The sequence below is a fragment of the Pleurodeles waltl genome, chromosome 11, assembly GCF_031143425.1.
Source record: "Pleurodeles waltl isolate 20211129_DDA chromosome 11, aPleWal1.hap1.20221129, whole genome shotgun sequence".
Lineage (NCBI taxonomy): Eukaryota > Metazoa > Chordata > Amphibia > Caudata > Salamandridae > Pleurodeles > Pleurodeles waltl.
The window spans coordinates 736,933,070-736,955,787 of NC_090450.1; the positions used below are offsets into that span (position 1 = coordinate 736,933,070).

At 45.7% G+C, this 22,718-nt stretch overlaps 1 protein-coding gene across 1 annotated transcript in view; it reads right to left on the reverse strand.

The window, feature by feature from the left end:
• Positions 1-1,555: 1,555 nt before the first annotated feature.
• Positions 1,556-22,718, reverse strand: part of SLC7A4 (solute carrier family 7 member 4) — a 212,544-nt gene continuing 191,381 nt past the window's right edge. Inside the window, exon 5 of the mRNA XM_069214436.1 lies at positions 1,556-7,427. Within this exon, the coding sequence (XP_069070537.1) occupies positions 7,228-7,427 (200 nt within the window). The 3' untranslated portion in view covers positions 1,556-7,227. The remainder of the gene's footprint in view (positions 7,428-22,718) is intronic.

Below are 22,718 nucleotides of genomic sequence, written 5' to 3' on the forward strand. Positions count from 1 at the left end.
TCTCAGTATTTAGAGCCATAGTTCAGAGTCAGACCTCTAGACATCAGTGGCAAAATAATTTGAGCCTCATGGTGGAGGCCCAGTAAACCTACCTGCACACTCGGAGTCTGACAAACACATAAAGGCCATACAGCAGGATTTTCATAATCCTTTATAAATAATAATGAGGCAGAATTCAGTCTCCAAATGCTACCAAATGAGCACTAAAGCAGAAATTGAGACAAGTAAAGGTTAGTAGATCTCCAGTTCTTCAGTCGCAGAATGCATACAATTTTCTTTACTGCACAATTGCATGAAAATGAGTTGCAGTGAAAAATTACAGATTAAAATAAGCCTTTAGTTAACCGTTTGGAGAAGGAGCAAGCAGCAGTTATCTGGATCATACCTATAGCCCAAATTACAAATTGAACACTGTCCCTCTTGGCATCTTTCAATGTGCGAAGAGATGCCTCTCATATGAGAACAGATACCAATCTCTTTCCGCTGTCTAAATTCATTAATGGTCTGCAACGCCTTGATATGTAGTACCGTGATTCAGATGGAGGGAGTGCCCCTTTTCCGTCATTCAATTTGCAATGAGTCTGAACGTGCACATTATGAGAGGGAATGACATTTCCGTCTTGCAACGTGACTTTGGTACACTGCGAACTGTGACTCTGCGGTTCCAGTCCGAGATTTTACACTGCTAACTTTGCGACATGCATCAGGACAATACATCAGGTCCTTAATCATCTCTGGGGTGGTCACACATAGAGCAGGAGGCACTTGGGAGCTTCAATCACATAAGATGTGTGGAAAATTTGAACCACCCTACACATCATTAAATATTCATAATCTATTTTATTCACATTTGTATTAATTAGAAGGAAAGTATGTCTGCCATCTAACTCAACACACACATTTCAGAATTTCAGGTTTTTACAAGATGCCCACAATCTCATAATCATTCTCTACGACACTGACACAGCATGAGAAACCTCCCAATCCAAGTATACTTCTGCTGCTTCTTTCTATGCTGATTATTTTGTCAGTTCCTTGCACCATTTATTTGTCTTAAACAGTTTGTTTGCTACCTGGGGAGGTATGTTTAGTTGTACTTCCAGAGAGAACTAGTCCGTCGTTTTGATTCTTTAATACAAAGGCACGTGTTCTAATTGGTTGATGTGTACTTATGTGACATCCCTACCATGATAATGATGGACCACGTGTTTTTCTATTTTTTTTTTTTATTTACCTTCGCAGCTTCTGTTGATTTGCTTGGTAAACGGTTCACACTCCTCTTTGATCTCATTCAGAATGCTCTGCTAAATCTGTAGCATAAGTAAGCATAGTTACTCCGGACATTGGATTTAGTAACATTCCGTTTTTATTTAATGTAGCTAGAAAAATGTGTATCTGAAATGTTTTATTTAAACACATCATAGAGTAATGTTTGTATTTGTTGTGGTATACTTACCAATCTATTATTTTCAAAACTGATATTACCTCCGTACATATGCATAACAGTCCTCAGAAACCAGGCTTACCTAAGAACAATTGCAAAACACACCATTGCTTGCTTTTAAACATTTATTCACTGAATAGTTTTTTCTTAAATAGATTATTTTGCTTTCTTAATAAATACAGCATTAAACTCAAGGCAGAAAAAGTCAACCGAACAACATTTACACTTTCCAAAACGGCATTAATGAAAATGTCCCTTGTACAGTTATTAAACAATTATTGTACAAAAATAGAACTTAGCACTCGAAGCACTGATCACTGGTGCACTACAATGTGCCAGCAAAAGCAGGGAGGTTTCCAACCCATATGAGAAGAGCAGAACTACAGTGTTCTGGAAGGTCCTGCAGGATTGTCAGAGCGCTAGGTCCCCGGGCTCAGGGGCACGTGAGCTTGCGCAAAGTTTGGTCATCTTACCAGACCATAGATCACGAACCCAGACACTCTTGAAGTAGCATGGAAATGGCGGTAGCAGTTTTGTGTTGTTTGCAGGATACGTGCCAAGGGCAGGAATGGAGTTAGTCAGTCTGGGAGGAAAGGTCAGTCCCTTACAATTGTGTTTTAAACAATAATGCTAGTGGTTGAAGTGACAATACGTTTAGTGTCTCCGGCCTACATTCTCTCACGATCTGAAATTCTGGATGCAAACGCCTTAAGGAAAACCACGAGGACCTGCCTCTTGTCAGTGACACTACCATTTCCTCTTTCCTACTTTATGGCCATATTTGTTTAACAGGAGCAAAACACATGAATTGTGTGCGAAGTCACAATCTTACAAGAAAACAATGCTTTGTGATTAGGAACCTCGAAGTCCACCTCTCAAAACAACTTCGTAATAGTCAAAAACGATATTTTTATAGAAATATCCCACAAACAACTTGCCTCTGAATCAAAGTATTTGAGTGGAAAGCTCAAGACACAAACTACATAAGGCAGTAGAAAAAGAAGAACATTTGTATTAGAAAAATCGACAGGAACTTCCTCATCCTAATATAAAATGAGGATAATTATCTTCAAGGTGTGGTAAATAAACACTTACAGATACTGTTTCCATCCTCACCACGGACAGCTGGGTGTGTCTATGGTAAAACGTTCTCCTCGCATCTTTAACAGATGGAGACTTAAGGATTTAAATGGCACTGCCCTTATGCACATAAAGAGCCCTGCGCTACATTAAGTAAGGATTAATATACATTGCTGCCCTGCTTTAATTCCTGGTGAAAGATAGAAGAAACCCATGGTAATACTGTACGCAACCTAGGTTAGGGAGATGCTAGAGCCCTACATGGTCCAAGATACTGAAGCTTCTTAACCGCACAGCCTATTACTCTTTTCTAAAGCAGGAAAGGTTTTCTACTGTGAGATATTCTTCCACGTTCCGCCTCCTTGGACATCTAGTGTTCTGCCCCCAGCCTTTTCTTTTCGTATCCTAGGGATTTAAATTAATGAAGGATCTGCACCGAGAGACAGAAATGGACTAGATATTATGCTGAAACTTTCATTTTCACATGATTGATTTTGTAGCATCATATATATACACTTAATAGATTGGAGATATTTTGAAGATAGAATTTACTTAATGTTTGGCCGTTCAGGCTCACAGCTCAGAAAAAATGAGAGAAGACGCGGCTCAACCCATTTGAAGAATACTTTAAGATCCATAGTCTAATCTCGAGCTAGTCATTCAACTCGACCTTTTATGATGGTCATGAACAAGATCAAAAATTAGGTTGATAATGAAACTGATGCAGAAAATACAGATTAGCACTTTTTCTGTCGATACATTATGCGTGTCTAAAATGTTGGGAGGGCAGAGCCAATAATAGCACATATTCGATACATGCTCAACTCTCTGAAACTATTGGAAATATATTAGAAAATAATGTATATTTTACAGAGAAAAGAATTGCGCCTAACAGTTACACATATAAGTGGTCGGAGGACCACTGTCTTCATCCATTGTAGCCAAATCCATGTTACACCGAGTTGGTGTGCTATTTGTTGAAACAATGCACTCATATTTCGGTGCATTGCATTTTATGTTAGGAGGCCTAAAATGTATGTTCTCAAAATGTAGGTTTTTGTGGACCCTCAGACAAAAGGGACTTCTTGGCAAAAGGTTCTGGATGTGAGGGGTGACATAAGTGGGACAAGGTGCGGGGGGAAGGGAGGCTGTAAGGGTGGCTGCTTGTGCTTTGCTCTCAATGCCCAATTATGGTGAAGAAGGTATAAGTATCAATCTGTCACATGTACACCAGCGCCATAGTTTTAATCTTTCCTCTCCTACACCCATAACCAAATGAACAAAGTCATACCATGATGCTTTAGACATAATCCCCATTCAGCTATCCAAAACAACACTGCCAGCGTTTGACCTACAGATCTGTTTCTTCCGAAAATAATGCCTCTAGTACCAACCTCTGCCCAAAAAAAAAAAAAAAAAAACGACAAAACAATACAAGCCACTTCAGTTACAACTGTAGCTACCACCCCATAACAAAGTCAATACAGTGGCCACCATGCCAATCCTGGCAAGGTACATCAGAAAGCTGTTCCCAAAGGCTTCAAACCCGCAAGCTACTAAACAACCTCCTTGGGGCAGCCAGTTAAGTTTCCACCCACTGCATTTCACTGAAAGAGTGCCCCTAGATCTATATAAAATTCAGAACTATGGCATAGGTCCAGTTTGCTGCTATCCTCAGATTTCTGAACGCTGAATAGGAGTGGGAAGACATTTGCCAAACTGGACCCAGAAAGAACTCTGCCATCGACCTAAGGTTCCCTAAGGACCTCCCTTCCAACACTTCTTAACACTTGTTCTATAGGCATATGTATCATACCAGGCCTTTTATTACCACTTAGAGACGCAATCATTTCTAAGTTGGACATTGTAAAGTTTAATAACAGGCCAATCTGGTTGTAAGATGCTAATCTTCTTCTTTATTAGGTTGGTTACTGCAGAGACCCCATCCATGTCAAGATCCTTGAGCAACTGAACAAGAACCCTTCCTCATCACAGTCTAACCTAGCAACCACCCTACATTCGAGATCTCTACATCATCGCATAGTTACAGAATATCACGTCACCTCCATCACCCAACATCTCAAGACAGATTTTTGAACCTTATACTATATTTTGCATAATACCACTTAAATACATTGAAGTGAACATTTCAAAACATTTACAATCTCATTACTGCCTAAAGTACACTTCTTACACAATCTTGTAATCGAGAAGGCACTTTCCTCACACTCTGTGGTCTCCCTATCCACTCATCAAACCCTTTTTGTGGCTCCTTCTGATGTGGGGAGTCTGGCTCATTCTAGATTCTACTGAACTCACTACCTTAATATCCGGGGACACTTGTGTTGTAAGGTGCTTATCTTCCTCTTTATTAGGTTGGTTACTGCACAGGCCCCATCCACGTCAAGATCCTGGAGCAGCTGAACAAGAACCCTTCCTCATAACATTCTAACCGAACAACCACTCTACACACCAGATCTCTACATCATCACATAGTTGCAGAATACCACAGGCATGTTTGTCTGTATCAGATGTCTAATGCTTCGATAAATGCCTAAATTAAACATGGAACACCTACAATGTGCTTTTTTTAATGCCACCAAGAGTTCCTGTAATCAGGCCCTGAATACCCAACTTCGTGATGTTCCCTTAATAAGACCCGACAAATTTGCCTGCAGACGAAATCCATGGGGCACTCTAACTCTGAACTCTCCTTCAAATCGTGCCATAAAAGCTAAGCAGCCCATTCTTTGGCACCGTAAAGCTTCTGCGCTGCTTCAGTTATGTGCTCCCCAACCACTTCATGACTGCCACCTCTCTCTCGGCTCATCTACTGTAGTCTGCTGGATTAACCTGAGCGGTTTCAAGCTAGCCCAGAACCCAGCTGCTAGACAAAGGGACTTTTCTGCTATGGTTCATCACATCTATTGTCTGAGCATTTACAGAATTGCTTTGCTGTGAGGGGCTAACACTGAAATAGGAGAGGTAACCCCAATTACACCGTCCCTCGGCCTTACCCTGTGGCTGATTTTCCACCTACAGTTCCCAGAGAATTCAGGTGGCTCCCTAGGCTCTACACACCCGTCTGCTCACAGACTATTCCATTCTCTACACATGGTTCATTAGGGGCCTTTTAGCTCACTCTCAGCCCTAGGCACGTTTTACGTCAATGAACAGACATCCCTCGCATGTGTTGCTGAGATGGCTGTCTCAGAGAATATTTTATTCAAAACTGTAGAATACCTGACGAATAAGGGTGCTGGCTCAAATAACAATTCAAATGAGAGAAAAACAGATAAAATACACAAATTAAGAGACCTCAACTGACACTCAATGGAAATAACCAAGAAGCACCTATTTTAACATATATGTGAGATAGTGAATATCAGCACAAAGACAGAAAATGTGAAATGTTCACTGGACCTACATTCCAAGTACACAGTACAGTTTGAGTATGTCTTAGTGAGGTTGCCTAGCAGATCCCGTAAACATGTAATCCCTGGCTGTTACAAAGTCACTCGGCTAAAATGTCTACTTAATGCTTGTCAACTCAAAGCCCCCAAAGTAAATACGACATTCACCTGGAGGGATATCGCTCAATGCTTCGTGTGAAAAAGAGACACTGTGCAAGATCTATCAGCCAGCTCGCCTGGAGGGGCTTGTTACATTTTTAGACCAGCAATTGCCCTTTACTTTCACAGTGCAAAATATCGTACAAAGTACTTCTTGGATAAGAGTTTGGATTATAGCACACATTTAATAAGCTAGCTATAGTTTTGACAATAAACGAGTGTTATTATTTGTATCCCGTTAAATTGTGTTGGACATATTGAAGGGGTTGTGCCTGATGACTTAGTCCAACTTGAAGAGTTATATGCACTATAAAGCCATCCATGGGCACTCTGTGTCCCATCCTAAAAAGTCTATAGATTATGCCTGTAAACAAGTCATATGCCCCCTTTTAGAACCTGCATAGGGTTAGTTAAACTTTACTGCAAGGATTGTAAACACACCACAGTTTGCATAGGACTACGCAAACACTTTCCACTTCAATTAGGGGATGAATGGCCTTTATTTTCAGAGATGCCAACCCAATTCTCCAATCAGAAGTTAGTGTTTACTTTTCTGCTTAGAGCCTCACTAGTTCATTAGGTAGCATATTTTAAGAGAAAGATTCTTGCGACCACATCACAGATCACCATTTACCACAGAAATAAGACCACAACTATAGGGACCAGTTTTTACTGTGGGGTATGGGGATTTGCTAATAGATCCGAGGGGCATATATTCCTTTGCCAGCACACTCCGTCTCAATAAAGGGGTTTAGTAACACGGCTAGCCTTGTGTCTATAAGTTATTTAAGAAACGCCAAGTAGCGTGTCCTCAAAAGGTGTTGCATGTGCTCTGTCCACCTAAGGTGGTGTGTGCTGGGAAAGTTAGCAAAAAATACAAAGCATTAAGTTTCCAACTAGATGCTGGAGACATCGTGGCCAAAATGCTGCCACCACCCGTTCTCCTTAACAGAATTTACATTCACTAGTAAGCTTCACCCTTTCAGGCTCCAGTAACTGCAAATCTATACATAAGAACTGATGTCAAAAGTCTGTTGCTTTCTCGCTCTCAATGAAGCTAGAAGATATGTTTTTGGGATACACAATTAAAATCTGAAATGACTTCCGCAAAATTCGCATCTGTCCATTGTATCATCTCTTAGTGGGCAGGTCCTCATCAGTCGTTTCTGCCATCCACAGGCTGTCCTGCACCGGCGGCTGGACCTGCTGCACAGTCTCCTCCAAGCTGCTACTGGGGAACACCACATAGCGTGCAGTGACATTGTGCGATTTTGCCTCTCGTAGGTTTTCCTTACTGTGCCATATACCATAGCAGAAGTAAACCAGGAGACCTATGAAAGATGCAAAAAAATTGACTAATTCATCAATTTATTTCTTATTTTGTTATCTGAATATATTTTATTTTTCTACTGAAAATTTTGCACAACACAATTTTATTATATTTAACAATAAAGGCAAACATATTAGACCAGAATAAAAACACAAGTCCCTCCATCTTCGTAGAATGATTTACAGTTGGCTACCAACCATAACAAATCACCCAGTTAAACCTCAGGGGCAACCAGGCGAAGATCCTCCTTCGCTGCGTGCTACAAATTAATTCAGCTTCGGCACTGCTTACTGCCTCATAATCAGGCAGACTGCACTGTAGTGCACTGAATAAAGTGTACATTTTAAAAGGCTTGAGACAAAAAACGAGGGACAGGCTGAACTGCGAGCCTCATCACGGATACAAAAACAAAGCACCCTTAACAGGTTTGTCCACTGTCTAACTACAGCGTGGCTGAACGCAGGCCTATGATACAATTCAAGGTACAATTTCTGGGGTTCAGCGGATAGGATACCCAGACGTTTATTGGTATGGCAATCCTTACATTACATGTCAGTATGGCCCATAGCCCAGGCACATGGTCGAAATTCACTTCTGTGGGGTAAATTTCATCCAATTGTGGTTTTCAATCTTTTGCATGAGCTCCAGCAAATGTAAACCTGGTTCAACTAATCACAACCAACTTGTCATTAAAACTAGGGTTTCCTCAAACAGTCTCAACCAGGGCGAAGCAAAGGTTTCTAGCATCCTGGGTGAAGTGATTTTGGTACTCCCCTCCTTGGTAAGAGAGCCAAATTTGCAACTTTTGGGACAGTCTGTCACTCCTAACTTGAGGCATCCAGTGCAACAGCCTTCCAGCAGAACTGTCCTACTTCAACGTATGAACCTTCCTATGAACTTCTTACTCACCTTGCCTTCTATCTCCTACTGCAACAGTAAACTAGAGTAGCCGAGCACCATCTACTAGAATGAGAGAATATTTTTTACTTTCAGGACGAAAGAGAAGAAATCAGACTTCAATTTACTTTGGTAACCGCAACAACTGTGCTAGGTAGGCTTCTAAAACTGATTTCCCCAAAGTTAATAAAGATTCCAGTTTAAAGTAAACATAGATAATGTTTTGCAGTTCTATCAAGATCAGCCCGCTTTTTTTCAGTTGTTCCGACATTTATATGAATATTATTTTGGTTTTTGGATGCATAGGCGGTCATTCTGACCGCGACGGTCGCCGCCCGCCATGCGGTTACCGCCGAATGACCGCACTGCGGTCAAAAGACCGCGGCGGCCATTTCAACTTTCCCGCTGGGCCGGCGGGCGCCCTCCAAAAGAGCGCCCGCCGGCCCAGCGGGAAAGCCCCTGCAACAATGAAGCCGGCTCCGAATGGAGCCAGCGGAGTTGCAGGGGTGCGACGGGTGCAGTGGCACCCGTCGCGATTTTCACTGTCTGCCAAGCAGACCGTGAAAATCTTTGTGGGGCCCTGTTAGGGGGCCCCTGCACTGCCCATGCTGGTGGCATGGGCAGTGCAGGGGCCCCACAACACCCGTTCCCGCCATCCTGTTCCTGGCGGTAAAAACAGCCAGAAACAGGGTGGCGGGAAGGGGGTCGGAATCCCCAAGGCGGCGCTGCAAGCAGCGCCGCCATGGAGGATTCCCTGGGCCAGGGGAAAACCGGCGGGAAACCGCCAGTTCCCCTTTTCTGACCGCGGCTTTACCGCCGCGGTCAGAATAGCCCAGGAAGCACCGCCAGCCTGTTGGCGGTGCTTCCGCTGCCCTCCGCCCTGGCGGTCAGAGACCGCCAGGGTTGGAATGAGGGCCATAGTAACAGTTCTGTGTATTCTTGCAAATGATTCAGCACTCAAACACTACTTACTCAGTCCAAATGAGCAGAGCGTACAAGTTACTTACCTTCGGTAATTAAATATCTGGTAGAGACATATTCTAGTTGCAGATTCCTTACCTTAGAATTTCCCCCCCAGGCATCCGACTGGATCCGGAGATTTTTTCTTCGAGCAATACCCTTGCACGTCGGTAGGTGGCGCTGGTCGACTCCGTAGGCGTTATGGTCGCCGTGATGACGTCAAGACTAGTACACAGACGCCGCCCTCGCGCAGTGACGTCAGTTTCTTTTAACGACTTTCCACACCAGAGCGCAGAGCCGCCAAGAACACTGATATTGGTGCACCAGATCTAAGGACCTGAAAGGGGGGAATCCCTGTCCCTAGAAATCAGTTCGCAAGCGGGGAGGATGGGTGGGCGGTAAGGAATCTGCAACTAGAATATGTCTCTACCAGATATTTCGTTACTGAAGGTAAATAACTTGTACATCTGATAGAGACTTCTAGTTGCAGATTCCTTACCTTAGAATAGATACCCAAGCAATGCCATCCTCAGTGGTGGGCTGCAAACTAAGATCATACTAGAAAATCCTGCAGGACCAAACAACCAAAGTAGCCATCCCGACGGACCTGACTGTCCAGGCAGTAATGCTTAGCAAACGTGTGCAATCAATCAATCATTGGATATATAAAGAGCACTACGTACCCATGAGGGTTTCAAGGCGCGGGGGTGGGGTTGCTGTTGTTACTGGTCGAAGAGCCAGGTCTTGTGGAGTCTTCTGAAGGTGAGTAGGTCTTGGGTCTGTCGCAGGTTGGTGGGGCGTTCCAGGTTTTGGCGGCGAGGTATGAGAAGGATGTGCAAAGACGCCACGTAGCTGCCTGACAGATATCCAGGACAGGAACTCCGCGTGCTAATGCAGTGGATGCAGCAGTGGCCCTGGTAGAATGATCCCGCAAGCCATCAGGAGGTTGCTTTTTCGCCAAAGCTTAGCACATTTTGATGCAAAGAAGCACCCATCGAGAGATGGTAAATTTCTGCACTGCCTTCCCTTTCTTCACACCCACATAGCCAACAGAGAGTTGATTGTCCACCTGGAAGTCTTTGGTACGATTGAGATAGAACGCCAATGCTCTTTTTGGGTCCAGACGATGGAGTCTCTCCTCCTCATGGGAAGGATGTGGAGGTGCGTAGAAGGTAGGCAAAGTGATGGACTGGCCTACATGAAACGATGTAACCACCTTAGGAAGGAATGAAGCCCTAGTGTGTAACACCACTTTCTCTGGGTGTACGGACAAGTATGGAGGCTTTGAAGAAAGGGCCTGAAGCTCACTCACCCTGCGAGCAGAGGTGATGGCAATGAGAAAGACAGTTTTGAACGTGAGGAGCCGTAAGGGACAATTATGCATAGGCTCAAAGGGAGTACACATCAAGAAAGTAAGCACAAGATTAAGATCCCACTGAGGCATGATGAAGAGAGTGGGAGGAAATAAGTGGGTGAGCCCCTTTAGGAACCTACTCACAAGAGGAGATTTAAAGAGTGAGGGGTGATCAGGAAGCCTAAGAAAGGCGACAATTGCAGACAGATACCCCTTAAGGGTGGCCAATGCAGAGCCCTGCTGGGCTAAGAAAAGAATGAATAGAAGAACCTCTGAAAGAGGGGCAGATAGGGGGTCAACAAATTTGTTGGTGCACCATGCCACAAATTTATTCCAACAACAGGTGTATACCGTTTTAGTTGAGGGACGCCTGGCTGCCAAGATAACACTGCAGACTTCGGGTTGAAGGGCAAGTGCCGTCAACTGTTGCCGCTCAATCTCCACATATGAAGGCGGAGGTTGGACAGGTTCAGGTGGAGGATCGTCCCCTGCTGCTGCGACAGAAGATCCCCCCGAAGAGGCAGTCTGAGTGGAGGATCGATGGACATGCCCAATAGCTCTGGATACCAGACTCTTCGAGCCCAGTCCGGAGCCACCAAGATAACTTGGGCCCGGTCGCTCTTGATTTTCTTGAAAACTCTGGGCAGAAGAGGGATAGGTGGGAAGGCATAAAGGAGGCCGGAGTTCCACTCGAGACAAAAAGCGTCTCCGAGCGAGTGCCGCCTTGGAAACTCCAACGTGCAAAATAGCTGACATTGTGTGTTCTCTGCAGAGGCAAACAGATCTAACCAAGGCTCTCCCCACTTGAGAAAGAGACCTTGCGCCACCTCCGGATCGAGACGCCATTCGTGATCGACAGTGCGTCGGTGGCTGAGTTTCTCTGCTCTGGGGTTGAGAGCCCGCCAGATGTTGAACCATCAGGGTAATGCCCTGATGTTCCAGCCATGTCCAGCGGCGTAGTGCCTCCTGACATAGGGTCCAGGACCCTACCCCGCCTTGTTTGTTGGAGTACCACATGGCAGTAGTGTTGTCTGTGAACACCTGCATCACTTTCCCTTTGAGAGATGGAAGGAATGCTTCCAACGTAAGTCTGATCGCTCGGAGCTCCAGCATATTTATGTGGAGTCCCGACTCCGCCGGAGACCAGAGGCCTCTGATCTCTGCCTCTCCCATGTGGCCGCCCCAACTAAGAAGCAACGCATCTGTCACTATAGAGAGATCTGGTGGGGTAAGGGAGAGGGATCTGCCATTGACCCAATTGGGATTCGAAAGCCACCACTGCAGGTCTTTCACAGTCCCTTCTGAGATCTGGAAAGATTCCCCTGATGCTGCGCCCACTGGAAATTCAAGTCCCACTGCAGAGCCCGCATATACCACATGGCATGTGTTACTAGCAGGATGCAGGAGGCCAAGAGGCCCAGCAGCCTCAGAGTCTGTCTCACCGAAACCCAAGACCAAACGGAAAGATCAGAATCATAGCCTGAATGTCTTGGACTCGCTTTTGGGAAGGATAAGCCCGAAACCGCACTGTGTCCAGACCTGCCCCGATGAAAGGGAGCGTCTGAGAGGGAGTCAGGTGTGACTTCGGCAAGTTGATAGTGAACTCAAGCTGGTGCCGGAGGTTCGCAGTAGTCTGGACGTGTGAGACCACTGTCTGGGGTGAAGGCGCCTTCAACAGCCAGTCGTCTAGGTAGGGGAAGACTGAGACCCATAACCTGCGCAGATGAGCTGCAACCACCGCCATCACGTTCGTGAACACCCGAGGGGCACTGGTAAGGCCGAAAGGAAGCACGGTAAACTGAAAGTGCTTGTGACCTACCACGAATCGTAGGTAACGCCTGTGGGCAGGCAGGATGGGGATGTGGAAATAAGCGTCCTGCAAGTCCAACGCTACCATCCAGTCTCCTGGGTCCAAGGCAGACAGAACCTGAGCCAGGGTGAGCATTTTGAACTTCTCCTTCTTGAGGAAGTAGTTCAGGTCCCGAAGATCTAGGATAGGGCGAAAGCCTTTGTCCTTCTTTGGTATCAGAAAGTAGTGAGAATAACAACCACAACCTACTTCTGGCACAGGGACCCTTTCTATAGCTCCCTTGGCCAAGAGAGCCACGACTTCCTGGCGGAGAAGCACCAAATGTTCCTCCGAAAGGGGATGGAAGGATGGTGGCATGTGGGGTGGTGCGGATTCGAAAGGGAGGGAGTAGCCTTTCCGAATTATTTGCAAAACCCACCAGTCCTTGGTCATATGTTCCCAGTGGGCAGGTGATGGCGGATTCTGCCACCTACTGGGCAGGAGTGAGGGGACGGACTAAGAAGGTTTGGAGGCTGCTGCGGGGTCATGGGTGGACTGGACAGACCTCTGGTTCCCTGTCCCACGACCACGTGGGATTCCACGCCCCCGGTCACGCATAGGCTGTACAGCATGCATGGCCCGGTGGCTGGGTTAAGGACGCGACAGGGCGCCCCTTCCGTGGCCACGAAAGGGACGAAAAGCGGTCTGTGGGGGGCATGTGGCGGCAGAAAGGCCAAGGGACCGAGCCGTAGCCCTGGACTCCTTGAACCTCCCCAAGGCCGAGTTCGCTTTGTCTCCGAAGAGACGGGTGCCATCAAAGGGGATGTCCATGAGTGACTGTTGGATATCCCCCGAGAAGCCAGAAGTACGTAACCAGGCATGGTGCCGTAAGGCAACTGTCGTAGCAGCCGATCTGCCCAGAGAGTCGGTCGTATCCAGCCCACAACAGATTGTGAACTTCGCTGCATTTCTCCCATCTTTGACTGCTTGGGAGACGATAGCAAGGGCCTCCTCCGGTATCTGCGGCAGGACTTGCGCAACCGTATCCCACAGGGAGTGGGAATAACGGCCCAAAGGGCATGCGGTGTTCACGGACCCCAGCGCGGGGCTGGAGGAAGAAAATAACTTCTTACCAAATTGTTCCAGCCTTTTGGATTCCCTATCCGGGGGTGCGGAAGGGAACGCGCCAGAAGAAGAGGACGCTTGTATAACAAAACTCTCAGGCGTAGGATGTTGGGACAGGAACTTCGGGTCTTTCGGCGCAGGCCGATGGCGCCGTGCGATAGTCCTGTTCACAGGAGCCCCTGTGTTGGGTTTGGACCATGTACCCAAAAGGACGTCAGTGAGGGCTTCATTAAATGGGAGAAGGGGTTCAGACGTAGAAGCCCCAGGCTGAAGCACCTCCGTCAGGAGGTGAGACCTGACTTCGACAGTAGGTAGCTCAAGGTCAAGGACCTCAGCCACCCTACTAACCCCAATACCATAGGTAGCTCCCTCCGCCGTAGCCACGGTAGGAGGAGGCAGCATGCCAGAGTCAGGAGAAGTATCAAGACCACTGGCTTCGCCCAAGTCCTGTGCCCAGTCCATAGTAGGGTCTTCCTGGTCTTCATAAGAGTCCAGGGACCCCTCCAATTCCTCCCCGTATTCGTAGCCATAGGAAAATGGGTCGGAATCCGACCTCGGGCAAATAGGGCCCACCGAAGCTGATGGCGGCGTTGGCTGACGCCGCTCCGACTGAGTCGTCGGGAATGAGAATCGGGTCGACATCGATAGTGGCCACTACCGACATCGGGAGCGTCGCTAAACGACCCGGCGCCGGGGAAGGTCTTGACTGTGCGACCGGCGCGGATCCGCGCACAGATCCGAAGGTGACCTCGGTAGCCGGGGCCGAAGCCGCCGGCGTGGAACCCGGAGGCCCCTTAGCCAAGCCCCTTTGGCCCGAAGGCACCATATCGGGGTCGGCACGCCCAAAGAGGAGGCGCATGGCCTCGTAGAACTCCTTGAGTTGGGCAGGAGTCGCTCCAGCTCCGGGAAACTCGGGGAAGCGCGGAGTCGACTCAGATGTAGGCTCCGAGAACGGAGGCCTAGTTCGTGGACGCTCGTCCCGCATTGTGTCGGCCGAGCGACGGGGTGAAGTCGGAGAGCGATGGGACTTTTTTTGACTTCTTCTTACCTTGACCCAAATATTTCGAAGAAGACGACTGGTGGTGGCTCCGCGACCGATCTCGAGACCTTCCTCTGGAGCGAGATCGGGATCTACGTGGAGTTGAGTGCCAAGCCGCCATCAGCTTTAGGGACCGCTCCCTCAAAGCCTTTGGATGCACTGCCCGCACTCGGAGCACGACTTCGGGTCATGGTCGCGCTCGAGGCACCACAGACAGACACGATGAGGGTCCATCACCAACATCATGCAGTGGCAGTCCTCGCACGGTTTGAACCCGGTCTTCAGGGACATCCTTGACGCACCAAAGGTTGCACCAAAAAATAGACAAAACGGCTGAATTCGGTCCAAAAATAGCCGAGGATAGCTCTCTCTCAGATCAGCGCGTGGCGCGGGAAGAAAAGAACTGAGGTCACTGCGTGAGGGTGGCATCTATGTACTACTCCGATGTCATTACAGCGACCACGACGCCTACGGAGTCGACCAACGCCACCTACGAACGTGCAAGGGTATTGCTCAAAGAAAACATCTCTGCATCCAGTCTGACACCTCGGGGGGAAATTCTAAGGTAAGGAATCTGCAACTAGAAGTCTCTATCAGATAAGATCATCAACAAGCAACAATCATGGTACTAGTGTTTGCTGCACCAACATGACAACTAAACAATATTTATTTTAGGAGCAGCAACTGAATCAACTGTAAATTTTAAAAGGCTTGTGCATATCTGACTCACCCATTAATAAAATTTTACAGGGACATGAATATCACAAAGTAAGATCCAAACATCTAAAAATGGTATACATTACTTTGGACTATCAATTAACAGAAAAGTTAACATATGATTGCTACACATGGGTCATTAACACTTAAATGTGTCATTTGGTAATACTGCTCAAGCCTCCATGTGTTCCTGGAACCCGACGCAGTGGGAAAATATAAATCCCTTATTCTATCCACCCAACTAAGATGGCAGCAAAAGCTGCTTAACAATTAGTTTAAACAGTGAGACTAGCTTTGAGATGCGTTTATATATACCTAGTCCTTTGCCTAACGGTGGGTACAGCAACTTCAGCAGCATGCTAGAAAACTGCTAAACCAGGTTCCATATTTACCTAATTCTATTCTTGGCCTTTTTTGATCTTCCTCAGTCAGTCAACACAATTAATTGTACCATGCTTCTGTAAACGTGGCTAGACAGATGCCATATCATGATTCTATTTAGGCAACAGGCTGGGGCCTAGTGCTGAAATCTCTTGGATTGGCCAGTTTTCAAGGGTTGGGTCAGGGATGTCTCTTTGTGTCCCTTCATTTTGCCCTTCTCATCAAGGGGGTGATGTGTTTAATTTTGGAGGCAAATGCTGACATGCTCCCTGCAGCAGATAGCCATGTGGTTATCAAATATATCATTCTGTCAGACATATTGTGTGAGAGAACAGGGCTGATTGCTGAGGCCCCCCCATTTTTGCCCCCATTTCCCACCTTTTGTTGTTATTTTCCTGACTCTGATGGTGCCCTGGTTACTGCTAACCAGTCCCAGGGCCTGTGCTCTGTGTAAAATCAGTATGCAAATTAGGCTAATTATAATTGGCTAAGTCATCCTACCTATAAGTCCCTAGTATATGGTAGGGCATGGAGGTTTAGGGACCGCAGCATAGGTAGTGCACCCATAGGTGCACTGATGAGGTTCCCAGTGTAATTTTAAAGGTAGGCCTGCCTTGCTGGCTGCTTTTAAATTAAAGGTATATGCAAATTCGACTATGGAATTAAAAGTAGTTCCAAAGTCTTAAACTACCTTATGTTTACATATAAGTCACCCCTAAGGTGTGCCCTATGTGCCCCCTTAGGGCTGGCTGCCATGTAACTATAAGCAGGGACCTTAAAAAAATAGTTTTATAAACCCTGGTGAGGTAAAACATCCAAATTTGTTTTTCCCTCATTGTAGTGAATGGCCTCCATAAGCTAGAATGGGGAGACTTTATTTTAATTTTAAAAGTCCTCTTATGTAACAGAGACAAAGCGTTTGGTATTAAATTAATTGTTATAATAAATCCCACAACTTCCAGTTGTGGGATTTAATATAACTTGTTCAGGTAAAGAGTTTTAAACTTTACCTGAAAAGTTGCCAACTTCAGCCCTGCAGTGTTTTTGCTGCTGTGCTCTGATTGGCCAGCCTCTGGCAGCCTGGCCAGGCTGTCTTGATGAGGTGTGAAGTGGCCTGGCTTCACACAAAGGGATGTGCATGTGGGAGGAGATCTCCTCTCAGCAGATGGTGAGGCAGGAAGGGGGAGGGCTGCCAAACTGGTCTTCAAAGGCAGAAAAGGACATTTGGTGCAACCCAGCAACACCCCCACATCCTGCAAACCCAGACAATTAGGTGCCGCCTTGATTAGATTAGGAGAGGGGTGTGTTTAGGATTTTTAGCCACACCAGTGGGTGGGCTCAGCCAGATGTAACCTCCAAAAATCACTTTCAGCCATGATGGATTTTTGAGGAATGTTGCTCCCTGGGATTGATTTTTGCTGCACTTCCCAGGAAGTGGTCATCACAGGGGGAAGGACCCTGCACCTGATTGGAGAACCAGGACCACCCTGTTTTTCACCCAGGAGCAGGGATAAAACTGGCATACCTGCACCCACACCTCAGTTCCCTACCAGATCCCTAATGGGAAGAACTACAGAAGAAGGAGGACTGCCCTGCTGGATCCCTGGCCTGCACCTGGACCCTGCACTCTGAAGGACTGCAGCAGCTGCACACTTGGGCTTCACCACAAGAAGGACTTTGCCTGGCTTCAAATGGTTCAAGGAGGGACTCCCTGTTTGCTACACGTGAAAAATTGCTAACCAGAGTCCCGTGCACCAACTCATGAATAAAACAACCAGCTGACCACTGTCCAGTGACGAAAAAGGAGTTTGCGCCACGTCCATTCTGGGAGTTGTAGTCCACACCCCCCATCTCAGAGCTTCTGGAACCTTGCAGTGAGCTGTGGATCTCAAAAGAACCCTAAAAGAACATCTGGAAGAAGATCCAGAAGTTTGGAGAACTTTTGAAAAAAAGCTCCATTGAGGGACCGACCTGCCGTGGCAACTCTAGCCGGCTTGCCTCAACCGCGATCCAGCCTGACTTGCAGGTTCGTCCCAGTGAAGAAAATCTCCAAAAAAGAGACTACGTTCGAACGTAGGAAGTTGACCGGGATCTCCCAGCCAGCGTATCCGATTAAGTCTCCAAGGATGTCAGATCAAGATCCAGGTTTGCCCCGGTTGAAGAATTTTCACCTTGAAAAAAACGACTAAGTCCGAAGGTAAAAATCTCAACTGAGGGCTCCCGCAACGCATATCCGAGGAAGAGTTCCAGGAGGTCGGATTGGACTGGCAGGTTCGTCCCTCTGAAGAAAATCTTCAGAAAAACAGCTAAGTTCTAAGGTAAACTTTAGACGAGGCTTCCTGCAGTCTGTAGCTGAGCCGGGCTACATCGCGTTCGGCCTTAAACTTTGACTTTACCCTGGTCGAGGTGCGACCAGATTGGCGCTTTTTGTTTCTAGGCGCTAGAAAACAATAATTCTTTAAAAATTCATATCTCCGGTTCCCATTATCTGATTTTATTTGTTTTTTTGTCATTTTAAAGATAAAAATATAATCTATTTTTATAAATTGATTTTGGATTTTTAAACTGTTTCCTGTGTTTTATTTAATTACTGTTTTGTGATATTTGAATGCTTTACACTATGTCTCCTAAGTTAAGCCTTGTCACTCGTTGCCAAGTTACCAAGGGTTGAGCTGGGTTTAATTTACTGAGACCTAACTGGACCTAAGTGGAGGTTAGTGCCCTATTGCTAAGTGTAGGTACTTACCTGCCTTTACCAATAACCCATTTTCCAACATATAGAAAATAGTTTTGTTTCAGATTGTTTGCCTGATTGGTAGGAGCATGCGCGTAATATCACTAAAGCTGAGTGTCAAACCATTATTAGGCAGAGGAAAATCATTAGGGTTATTATTACAATGCTTACATCATTGCACAGGAAAATCCATGTCTGCCAGGTACATAAGAAGGAACAGGAAGCTTAATCAACGGAAGACAGGTGACACTATTCCCAACACTACATCATAAAAATAGTCAGCCTCCAAAACAACAATAATAATATAAAAATCTACAGCAAAACATTTATCGCAAGGCACAATCCTTGAACTTCATCTACAAGTCTCTGTCTTCCTTGATCCCTGTGCCCTCATACACTTGCTTCAAAGACGGGGACTTCATGAGCACCTGTGGTTTCAGGTAATATTGTATTAAGAGGCACGGTCTATGCTGGAAAATATCCTGGGAACATTTGAACTATGCTTTTTTTTTTTTTTATATCAGCTTCTTCTGCTCCTCTATCATCCTCAACCACAACCACATTACGACCATGCACATCACAACCACTATTGTGAGTCTTAGAACCCAGGCTTGCTTCTGGGCAGTCCGCTATGTTGGCCTAGTTCCCCATCACTCTACAGAGCTAGACTTGCCTCTGCCAATTTTCCTTGATTTTAAGAAAACATAAGACAATTTAATTTTTACTCTGACCTATTTTTTACAAAAAAAATCTTGCACATCAACTGTGACTTATAACATTCAGCAAACTGCATTCATCCTGGACACATTCCAGACTTTGGATAAACGTATTTCATGGTGGAACCTTTCCATCACTCCTCCACATTCAGCCGACAAGGTACTCTTCCTCTAAACAAACGCTTCTCAGTATGTGCAGCAACAATTTCATAACATCCAGTGGATGTATGACCACTAGCGAAATTCACTGCCAATCATAGCTGTAAGCATGCTTTCAAAATCTGGATGTAAAATTCATCACTGTGGTGTAGGAAAGTATGAAGTCGTTTCATACAACAATCGTCTAGGGATATCTTTGATGGTCTAGGACGAACTTCACATCCAGCAACAACATTTGCATCTCATTGCCAATTATTATTTATTTCATTAATTTAACTCAGATGTAAAGCAACCAAGAACTTGCTCACAGCACCTGTGGTCACTAGGCCAATATGTATGACCTTAGGAAATCTTAATTAATAATCTATCTGCACTATCAAAAATGTAGGCACTCTACCTGGCAACCATGTATAGGTTATGTGTTTGCCCATTAACCAGGAAAAAACGGAGAAAAAATATAAAGAAATTAAATGGTGCACATCATACAATAAAATTCACATGACAAAGGGAATGACTAGTGTGAACTTTTTGGTCACTGTCACATTCAAATGGTAATTTAATTAATAAAGCTCTGTATGTGACCCACAAACCTTCGTTTGCTATTTCCTTTCATGCGGATACATATTTTTGATTTAGAGTCAGATACTGCCAACAAAACAATTAGAATGGATGAGGAAACTTGTAAACCCACATGAGAAAATGATGATACTTTTAAAGGTATGAGGGTACTCTGAATAAGGCCTCACAGACGCAATAACTAAGATAAACTCAATTACAGAAGACGAAGTCACCCTTAAAAAGTAAATAACACAACCAAAGCAGGAAATCTGTTTTACCATTCACTCAACAATCACATCTAATAGTACAAACATTGGCAAAGCCAATAGGTCTCGCTAATAGGTATTGCCCTTGCAAGAACTATTGGCTTTGCCACTGTGTTTTAGCCATGTTGTACATCAGCGTGGCTGATGTTAAGCATGGCTAAAAGTCAGTGGCGTACAGAAGAGTGGTGTGGAGTGTCGTAGAGTGGAATGGCGAAGAGTGGAGGAGAGAGTGTTGTGTATTGGAGGGGCATAGTGTGAAGTTGTGTAGAGTGACATACACTGGAAGCGCACAGAGTAGAGAGGACTGGGCTAGAGTGCATTGTCATAAAGTGTTGCAGAGTACAGTGAAGCAGAGTGCTGTGCCATTGAATTTAGCTGCGTACATTGCAGTGTTATAGAATGCAGTGGCGTACATTAGAGTGGTGCATAGCAGAGTGCAGTTGTGCAGAGTGGAGTGGCGTGGAGAGGTGGAGAGTGGAGTGGCGCAGAGTTGAGATGAGTGATGCAGAGGGCAGTGGTGCAGAGTAGAGTCGAGTGGCATGGAGTGCAGTGGTGTAGAGTGCAGAGTAGAGTCGAGTGGCATAGAGTGCAGAAGCATTGAGTGGTACAGAGGAGAGCAGCACAGAGTGGTGCAGAGTAGAGTATAGTGCCGTACATTGCAGTGGCACAGAGTTGAGTGGCATAGAGTCGAGTAGCATAGAGTAGAGTAGTGCAGAGTGGAGTGGCGTGGAGTTCAGTGGCAGAGAGTGCAGTGTTGCAGAGTACAGTTTCAGACTGCAGTGGTGTTGAGTGAGGTAGAGCGCAGTCAAGTAGAGTACAGTGAAGCAGAGTAGAGGACATCACCTGTAGTGTAGTGGCAGAGTGCAGTTATGTACAGGTATTGGTGCAGAGTGCAGTGGTTAGGTGTAGAGTGCAGTAGTGTAGAGTGGTGTGGAGTACAGTGGCATAGAGTAGATTGTTTCATAGTAGAGTGAAGCAGCATACAGTGGAATTGTGCAGAGTAGATTGGCCTGGCCTAGACTGGAGTGGTGTAGAGTAGAGTGGTGAAGAGTGCATTGGCAAGGAGTAGAGTGCAGCGAAGGGATAGGGTAAAGTAGAGAGGTATAGCGTGAAGTGGCATAGAGGTCAGTGGCCTAGACTGCAGTGGAGCGGTGTAAAGTGGAATGGTGCTGAGTAGAGCGCAGTGGTGTGGAGTGGTGCAGAGTAGAGTGGAGTGGCCTACAGTGAAGTACTCATGGTGTGGTAGGACACCACCGTTACAGACAACACATTATCTTCAAATAAAATTACCATTACATTTGCAAGGGCATACCATTTTATTAATAAAACTATACAGTACACAAACAAAAATGTGTGGAAATGGCATCACCTAGTGTAATGATTTGTTTTGATCATATTAAAGTTGTCTGTTTCAAACACACTTCAGAAATAACAACAAATGTGTTTCAATATAGTCCTAATTCTGATATATTTTGAAATACTTCAGATCATTTAAATGTTGTTGTGTGATAGGAAAACCTCTTTCCTACCCCCAGTATCCAGCAAGATTGTCACATAACACCTCTCACTTTTAAGTTGGAGAAAGAAAAGTAAGCACGTGCCACCAGAAGACAGCGCCTGACATTGACCTCGGTCTTTGAATATACAGAAAATATGATGAGATAAGCACATGATTTACAGGCCAGTTTTTAGAAAGGGACCACTTGGAAGGATACTGTAAATAAAGTTTTGGCAAAAGAAGGTACGACCTTAAGCTCGACATCCTAAAACAAAAAAAAACAGCAAATGGGAAGCAAGAAAATGTGAGTTCCAAACCACAAAGCCAATGACATGCAACAGCTAGAATGCATTTCTAGGTCAGCTTTCTGAATGTCCCCAAGATGTTTTTAGCTAACCAGACAGCTGTGCTGTCTGCTAGGCTGCGCCCTCAGAAAGCCAGCAAATGGAAAGGAAAAAAATGTGAGTTACAAACCACAAAGCAAATGGCATGCAACGGCCAGAGTGCATTCTTAGGTCAGCTTTCTGAATGACCCCAAGATGTTTTTAGCTAACCAGACAGCTGCACTGTCTGGTAGGTTGTGACATAAGAAAGCCAGCAAATGGAAGGTAAGAAAATGTGAGTTACAAACCACAAAGTCTATGGCAAGCAACAGCCAGATTGCATTCCTAGACCAGCTTTCTGAATGTGCTCTCTAGTAGGCTGTGACCTGAAAAATAGATAACAAACACTGGAATATACACTGATATTTTTGACCCTCACTTAGCCGCCATGTACAAAGGGGCCCACAGAGTAGGCGAATTACTATCCTCCCTCTGAGAATCTTAAGAGACCCCATCACTGCCACTTCCTATGGCCCAATTGCTATACTGGGGGCGGATTAAAAAATCCTGGAGAAAATCTTATCTGCCCCTATACCCAAATTCTACTGGAACTTATTCACCCAGACCAGAATGGTTTGTCCCCAGCAGCAGTACTTCCCATAGCCTTCGGTGCCTGTTCCATATTCAGGACCAGGAACAGGAGTGGTTCCCCTTTGCGGTGTGCCTGGTGCTGAATCTGGAGAAGGCATTCAACTCATTGGATTGGAGTTATCTCT